Raw genomic sequence first — 8,057 nt, 5'->3', positions numbered from 1 at the left:
TTTGGACTTTGAACTTTGAGCTTTCTTTTCCTTGTTGTTTGGGTTTTTGTATTGTAAGCTTTGTTTTAGAGATTTGATAGATGGTTTGCAGGTAAAGGATCTCGGAACATTCCACATCACTATGTGATTTGGCTTTTGATTGATAGCTAGCAGATTGATAAGGGGGCCTCTTGAGATGTGTTTGCTCTCTTTTGCAGGGTCCTGCAGAAGACTTGCAGATGCAGTTTTTTATTTTTAATTTTTTTTAAATTTATACTAAAATGGTGATATGTGGCAAGCACATTTCTCTCTCTCTCAGGATTTTGATAAAGGTGCACAGAGAGAAGTTAAAGTGAAAACAATTTCTATTTCTGCTCCTTGTTTTTCTCTTGTGGATTGCGTTTGGAGATTGTTTACCTAGAGCGAATGCCTGGTTGGATCACAGTGGATTGTTTGGGCCTGATGGCCAATCGGATCCACCTGTGTCTGGACTCTGGAGAACAGGGTCACGAGTTGTGGGGGGAGTTAGATATGATAGTTAGAGAGAGTAGCATGTAGTTTTTAGTATCCTCTTTTATATAGTATATTAATGTATCATAGCATGATTATAATAAAGAAATCATTCAGCCTTCTGAAATAAGTCAGACATCATCATTCTTCCCATTGGGTTTGCCGACATCTACAACACATCCCATTCCTTGCTTCGTATGCTAATCCTTTCAAAAGCTATTAAGCATGCGTAGTTTGTTCCTTGAAATGGGTCGGTGGTCCCTTTCATGGGGAGGGGTCCCAAAATGAGGAAGTAAATGAAGTCTTCCTCATTCTGACCTTTCTACCTTTTCAATGCAAATATGACAAATGAACCTTGGTAGAACTCCCATTCCCTGTCTTCAATTGGTTTCAGAACAGAGGAGGCCCACAATTGTCTTATGTTCCTAAAAGCTATTTGTCAGTTTCTGTATTCTTCATTATAAACCCAGCTAACTAAACGTTGTGTTGACAAGCAATCAATTATTAGTTAACTACTAACTCTTAACTTCATCGAGGCCTAGTCATCTGTTTTAATTAACTCTAGTAAGGCTTATCTCTAACTAAAATCTTAGCTCCTCTAAAATCTCTAAATCCCTTAAAGTTGATGTTTCATTCCATTCCCGCAAAGGCACCAAGATGTATCAGGAAGATCGCAGTTGGTGTTAATTCTCACTGACTTGTTTCCCATATGTCTACCAAAAGGACAGTTTTTCCACGTTGGCTGAGTGCCATTGACCCACCCAGCTGTGTTACCGCAAAAGCTGCCGAGATTTGTTCCAGTTGTTCAGCCCTGTGTATGTGACTGACTCCTTGATAGGTAGTGATTGGAAAAGGGGCTTTCCCAAGAAGATCCTGCCTGTCTGCATTGAGCACTAGCATTGTGGAAGCTGTAGGGGTTCAAGCCTGACCAATTGCCTGTTAAGGGAATTGCCAATTCCCTGTTAAGGGAAGGTTCCATTGTTGCACCTCTCCGCAAAGCCTGCAGTCCCTGAGTCCTGTATAATTAGCTCTGGTTCCTATTAGCGTTACACAGGTGTTACCGTCAAAGGCAGCGACAGTATAACCAATTAAAAATACAGGGAAATACAATATGAATTTAATGGCCTATGAGTGAACTTCAATTTCAGCCCATGATCACCAACAGGTTTGGTCGTCCAGGGTTTAGTTTGTGATTTTTTGAATCAAGAAGATTGAAGGGGTGTAGTGAATCCAGGTAGGTCTTTCCTAATGAATTCCAGGGAGGAATCCAGGTAGAATCCAGTAAGGCAGATTCTACATCTTTCAGAATGCAGGAGAGAGTCAGAAAAGAACAAGTAAATTTCACAGTGTTCCCTTGCGATTTAATTATCCTGGGAAACTCAGAAACTGATGGTGTTGTGGCGGGACTGCCAAACCCTTCCATGAAAAACATTCATTTCAGGAAGGAGCAACGTCATCTGACAGAGACCAAGTGTTGCCACCACTTGCTCCAGGTGCTCCTGCCAACAGCCCCTGCAGGGAGGAGCACAGCCCCCGATGCACGTGGGCTTTGGCTCCCTCTGGCACAGAAGCCCCCCATGGGCACAGGTCTCTCGGGCAGGAGACGGGCACCAGAGCTGCCAGGGCTCGGGGGGTGGCAGGTCTGCTTGGGCGGGGACTCTGCCACACCTGCTGGTGTCAGCGCTCCCCAGGCCCCAGGGCTCAGAGCAGCCCAGTTCGTGCCCTGGCCCACACGTTCCTTGTCCCTGTCACACCCACGGGTTTAGGATGGCCACCAGCCGGGACGTGTCCCAAGGAGGCCGGGGCAGCTTCCGTGGAAGGCCCCGTGCCCTTCCTAGCACGGCTGCGTCGGCAGCCCTGGGGGCTCCTTCTGCTGCCCTGAGCCTGCCGAGCTGGGCAGGGTTTGCTGATGGTCTGAGCCGTTCCTAAAGACCCTGTTGGGCTGTCTGAGACGTTGGGGCCAGGGATTCCTTCCAACCTGGGCCACTTTGGGTGGGCTGGGGGCGGCCCCAGGGCAGGTGACAGTGTTTCCAAGGGCCCTTTGTGACACTGCTGCAGCATGGTCACCGTGGAATTGGAAGGGAACTGGCTGTCCAAGGGTCCTTTGTGACACGTGGTGACATAGGAGCTGGCAGTGACAAGAGCACGCCACAGTGCTCAGAGCAGGCGACGGGACAGGACGGGACAGAGCGGCGCCGTGAGGAGCCCCCGCACAGCGCGCTTGTTTGTGTCCGACCTGGAGCTTTTCTGAGGCGTTGTTCCTGCAGCTGACCTCGAGGCCAGACCACAGGACTTGGTGACCTGTGGCCTTCCAAGGCTTCGATTCTGCAGGTGCCCCTGAGGGCAGTGTGGCACTTGGTGCCCCAGAGCTTTTCTGAGGCATCTCCCACCCCTGCCTCCAGTGCGCTCGAGGCCAGACCACAATCCCTGACAGGAGTCTCCTGTCATTGTGGCAGGAGCCCTTGAGACCAGAGCGCAGGGCTTGCTGTCCTGTAGCCTTCCTGAGGCTTCTCTCTGGAAGGTGCATTCCAGGACTGCTGCAGGACCTGCTGCTAACCTGGAGATTTTCCAAGGCACCTCTCCTGCAAGTACCCACAAATCCAGTCACTGACATGGAGCAGAGACCCCCAAGAGTGCCCAAGCTGGCCTGGGTGGGGGAGGAGGAAGAAGGCCCCGGAGCTGCCCCAGCACAGGAGACTGGAAAGGTGGTGTTGATCCATCCACGACAGGAGGGTGAGTGGCAGAGCTGGGCCACAGGGCTGGTGCCTGCGGCCAGCTTGGCCCCATCCCATCCCATCCCATCCCATCCCATCCCATCCCATCCCATCCCATCCCATCCCCTTGGGGACATGCCCATGGACAGGACGGAAGAGGGGCTGTGCCCCATCCCCCTGGGGCATCCCAGGGCTGTCCCTGCCTGGGGAGCACAGGGCTGGCCCGCGGCCCCTCAGCTCTGGCTGTGCTCGATCTTTGCCAGGTGCAGCCCTGGACTGCACACAAGAGCAGGAACCTGCCCGTGGCCGCTTCCGCAGAGCAGCGCAGGTACCTGCAGCCATCCCCACCTGGGCTGGGCCTGCTGTCACTGCTCAGCCCAGCACCGTGTGTGGAGCACTCCATGCAACATCCCTGGCTTTTGCCCTTCTCCAACAGCTCGTTTGGGACTTCATCAGGAGCATTCGGCAGGAAGAGACCAGTGCCATGGGTGCTGGGCTCAGAGCATACCCGCCCATCTTCCGAACCAAGACCAGTGCTGCCCTGCTGTATATGCTTGTAGAGGAAGGTTTTTATAATGCAAAGCAAGTAAGCAGCCTGTGGCCAGGGTTTGATCATCCCAGGAATTGCTTGGCCTCCCCAGCCACACCTGCTGGTCCCTGTGAGCCTTTGAGGCCATCGCAGTGCGGTGGGAAGGGAAGCACTTCTCTGGGGACACTGGGAACATCGCTCCCTCTGGCAGCTTTCCACATCGCCCCGTGCCTTCTCCAGGTGCCCGCCATGGTGAGATACATCCACCAGTGGCTCATGGCCAATGATTCTGCTGAGCACAGGCTGAACAGGACTCTGCTGCATCTCGCCGAAGCACAGCCAAATGACGCAGTAATGACACTGCTGCGTGTGGCCCCGTCCTGTGACAGGTATGGGGCCCACCTGCCCAGAGAGCTCAAGGCTCCCCAGCCCATCGCCCTGTACAGCTTATCCCAGGTGTCTGACCAACAAAGGGTTCCAGGGCCCTCTGGCTGCTCCCTTTCCCAGCCCTGGCATGTCAGCCCCGAGCCTGCTGCCATGCTCCCTCGCTGCTCCTCAGGGGCCTGTCCCCACAGGGCTGGGCTGCCTGGGTGCTGCTGGCGAGGGGCAGTGGGCAGAGGCAGAGCTGGCGGTCAGCCCGGGCCCCTAGAGATACCCAGGCCACGGTGCTGTGCCTGAGACCCCCTGAGACAGAGCTCTAACCCCGCAGAGCTGCCATGGCCATGTGGAAGACCATCATGTCCTCGCCCAGGACCGCGAAACTGGCGCAGCGGATTCTCCTGGATGTGCTGGGGAGCTGGCCGAAGCACAGCACGTGCACCTCCGATGGGGACAAAACGGGTGTCTTTGCCCTAGCTGTGAGTTTTGGCCAGTGGCCTTTGCTGGCCCCAAAGCCGCCTCTCCTGCAGCTCTCCTTCCTCCTTCCCCCACTGCATCTCCCTGCCTCAGGTGCTGGCCTGAAACCTGGCCTAGGGGCAGCTGCAGGGCCACCGGTCCCGCTGCTGCCCCTGTGTTTCTCTGGGCCTCTCCCTGCCACGCTCGGGCCCTGCCACACGGACACCTCGGCACTGAGCGCGGTCTCAGGGGGCTTTGTCCTTTGCAGGCAACTGTGGTGATGTGGAAGATCCTCCAGGAGCCCTGTGTCCCAGACATCATGATGGTGCGTTCCTCCCGTCTACTTGTGCATCTGCTCTTCCAAGTGTTCTTCAGCACAGAAGAGACGCCAGAGGAGGTTGATACCTTCTGGAAGGGATGCCAGGAGCAACACGGCCTTGCCACCAGCCCCAACAGGTGCTCCATTCCAGTCCTCCTGTCCCTGCCGCATCAACAGGGCAGGAGCCACTGCTCCCAGTGTGACCTGGGCGTTGCTCTGCACACAGGTTTGCCGTGCGGACCCTGAAGTCCCTGCTGTGCCTAGAGCAGTACAAGGATGTGGTGATGGCAATGGAACGCAGGTGTGGCTGGGACACGCTGCTCTGTGCTGACACCCAGCACTATGCCGTGGGTCTGCTGGCCAGGTGAGACCCCCTTCTCCCCGCTGCCTCTGACATTTGTGCTCTGCGCCTGGGGTGCCCCACACAGTCCCCGTGGTCGTGGGCCAGAGGGCCTTGTCACTGAGGGATGGCCAAGCAGCCTGGAAAAAGCTGGGAGAAGAGAGAGCACAGAAGGAGACACCTCCTAAAGGGCCCAAGTCCCCTTGTAGGGTCGTGGTGGAAGACCAGACCTCTGTGAACCTATCCTCGGAGAGATTTCTTCAGGGTCCTGGTCCCTTTTTCGCCCTCCTAGGGAGATGCGCCATGCTTGTCTTGAGTTGTGTTGCAGTATTGCTCTCCACCTCCTCTGGCTGCTCAGCACACAGGAGCCACGCTGGGATCTGCCCGCCCTGGCATTCCTTGTGGAGGTGAGCCTGTTGGCCAGCGCTGCCTCGCTGAGCTGCCTCCCAGCTCTCTGCCCTCTCGTAGCCACAGCTGCCAGGACGGTGCCCAGGCCCTGTGCTGCTGCCTGGGCCCAGCCCTGTGCGGTTCTGGGCTCCTGCCGGCCGGGTCCCCTGTCACTGCCCCGTGCCTTTCAGGTCCTCGAGTGCCTAGATTCAAGTGAATGTGGTGACAGTGTTGTGGAGGTCTCATCAAGGTACCTGCAGAGCGAGTGCAGGGAGAGGCGTCGCCTGGCGCTCAGGGCCCTTCTCGAGCTCATTGACGATCCCTCGATGGTGAGAAGGGGGCAGTGGCTGAAGCCGCGCTGGGAATGTAGTCACTTGGGCGTGGCTTCAGGCGCTGGGGCAGCTGCTCCCAGCTCTCCCGTTTTGGCTTCCTGAGTGCCTTGGGACAGGCCTTTGGCCTCTAGGCCCTCCGCAGCAGGGTGGTGTTTCAACAACTTGTGTTCCACACAGGCTGAAAAAATGTGGAGCCTGACTGAAAGCCTCATGGACCTACTGTGGGACAGTGATGCAGAGATAGCTGGGATGACACTTATCACACTCAGCTTTATATTCTTGCACAAATACATGCTGATGTCAACTCCCATTGCCCTGCAGCTGGCTGAGGCACTTGTGCCACTCTTTGACCATGTAAGGTTCTGTGGCCCCAGACACAGTCACTGGGTGCTGCCTGGAGACCTGGTGCCCTGTGGATTTGCAGGCCTGTGCCTAGCAGGCCTGGAGGAGCCAAAGCGGAGGTATTTTTTTCCTTTTTTTAATACAGGATAATAGCCAGGTACAGCTGCTCTCCATAACACTCTTTAGAGACACGATGGGGTTTTTGGAAAAGGAAGAAAAGCCTTTGGAAAGGCCTGTGCGCCAGAGCCTGCTGCCACTCTTCTTCCACTGCCATGATGAGAATCGGCGCGTGGCAGAGGTGAGGACTTTGTGGGCTGCTGCTGTCCCCCTGGCAGGGGGCTCGGCTGTCTCCTGCCCTGGCGGGCTGCAGCCTCCTCCAGGCCTCGGCACAGGCACGTGGGTCCTGTGCCCTGGGCTGTGGGGCCATCCCCGTATCTCTGCTGCTCTCCAGGCTTCTCGGGAAACGCTGCTTTGTGTGGCCGAGTTCCTGAAGAGAAGGGATCTTGAGAGACTGGTGAAGAAGGAGAAACTCTGGATTTTCGCCAACTGCCTAGTAAGGACGGCCTGGAAGCCCCAGGCTCAGCCGGGAGAAGCCCCCTGAGCGCAGTGCTCGGTGTGTGGGCTGGCAGCTGTGCCCCTGCCCGGCGCTGCACCCAGAGGCCCCGCGGGCTCTTCTCTAAGCTCCCGTGGCCCCAGCAGGCTGCCGATGGAGGGGCCCCGCGGCCCCGCAGCTCCCCGGACAGCAGCTGGCCCTCTGCCCCCTCCAGAGCCCGGTGCCAGCGGCTGCTGGCCGGGCCTCGGGGCTGTGCGGGCAGGGGAGGCCGGGGCAGGGCGCAGGGAGCGCCCGGCCCAGGGGCCGAGCCCGCGCCAACCCTTCCCTCCTGCCGCTCTCTCCAGCTGGAAGAGGACAGGAGCCGAGCGGCCGAGATCCTGCGCCAGGCCCTGCCCTACCTGGACAGCCCACAGGAGCCCCTGCGAGAGGCGGCCGTCAGGTTCATGGGTGAGCCACGAGCCCGGGCTCCCTCCCCACCCCGCCGCAGCTCGGCCCCAGCCCCGGCTGCTGCCCCGGCAGCGCCATCCGGGCCCGGCGCCGTGGAGCCCCGCCTGGCCTCGGCGCTGCTGCCGCCCTCCGGCAGCCGTGCCCTGGGGCGGCAGCGTGCGGCAAGGGCCCGGGCTGAGCCCTGCCGGGCCACCAGGGCGTGTGGCCACAGGGCTGGCAGCGCCGCTGGCAGGGAGCTGTGCCGCTGGGGCCGTGACAGCCTCTGTGTTCACAGGGATCGCCGGGCGGAGCTTGAGGGGGCAGCAGGCAGAGCTCCAGCTGGTCTACAATGGTGAGTGAGGGCAGCGGGCTGACAGCGGGGGCTGGCGGGAGGAGCTGCCATCCCTGCCCCGGCTGCGGAGGACTCTGGTCCCTGTGTGGACCAGGGCTGGCCTGGGCAGAGCACACAGAGATTTCAGGGACACGTGGGGGATTCGTGGCCTGCAGCTTCGGGCTGACCCCGTTGGTCCCTACTCCCTCCGGACCATGGCAAGAGCAGGCAGGGATGGCCCTGGCAGGGGCCTGTCCTCAGCTCCCCGCAGATCCAGGATCTGACCGTGGCTCTGATCCTCTCTCTTTCAGCCCTTGAAGAAATGGCAAATGACATCAGCCTCACCGTTGGAAGCCTGGCAATTGACACATTGTGCATTCTCAAGGCAGTAGAGCAGGCTCCCATCCCAATGTTCCAGAGGCTGCGGGATCAGCTGCGCAGGGCATGGCAGACACGGCCTC

At 58.0% G+C, this 8,057-nt stretch overlaps 1 protein-coding gene across 1 annotated transcript; it reads left to right on the top strand.

Annotated features, from left to right (window-relative positions):
- Nucleotides 1–4,892: 4,892 nt before the first annotated feature.
- Nucleotides 4,893–6,887, top strand: LOC137477553 (maestro heat-like repeat-containing protein family member 7). Its single transcript, XM_068196778.1, has 6 exons — nucleotides 4,893–5,249; nucleotides 5,518–5,632; nucleotides 5,804–5,941; nucleotides 6,122–6,298; nucleotides 6,432–6,584; nucleotides 6,738–6,887. The coding sequence occupies exons 1-6, from the start codon at nucleotides 5,170–5,172 to the stop codon at nucleotides 6,885–6,887; spliced, it is 813 nt and encodes a 270-aa protein (XP_068052879.1). The 5' UTR covers nucleotides 4,893–5,169.
- Nucleotides 6,888–8,057: the final 1,170 nt, after the last annotated feature.

The sequence above is a fragment of the Anomalospiza imberbis genome, chromosome 7, assembly GCF_031753505.1.
Source record: "Anomalospiza imberbis isolate Cuckoo-Finch-1a 21T00152 chromosome 7, ASM3175350v1, whole genome shotgun sequence".
Taxonomy (NCBI): Eukaryota; Metazoa; Chordata; class Aves; order Passeriformes; family Viduidae; genus Anomalospiza; species Anomalospiza imberbis.
The sequence above is the reverse complement of the archived record's forward strand: the minus strand, read 5'-3'. Positions and strand labels throughout refer to the sequence as shown.

Excerpts from the sequence above, each read along its gene's own strand:
- LOC137477553 (XM_068196778.1), top strand. The coding sequence starts at position 5,170 with ATGGCAATGGAACGCAGGTGTGGCTGGGACACGCTGCTCTGTGCTGAC. Across the intron at positions 5,942-6,121 it reads TCATTGACGATCCCTCGATG|GCTGAAAAAATGTGGAGCCT; the intron begins GTGAGAAGGGGG and ends TGTTCCACACAG. Across the intron at positions 6,299-6,431 it reads TTGTGCCACTCTTTGACCAT|GATAATAGCCAGGTACAGCT; the intron begins GTAAGGTTCTGT and ends TTTTTAATACAG.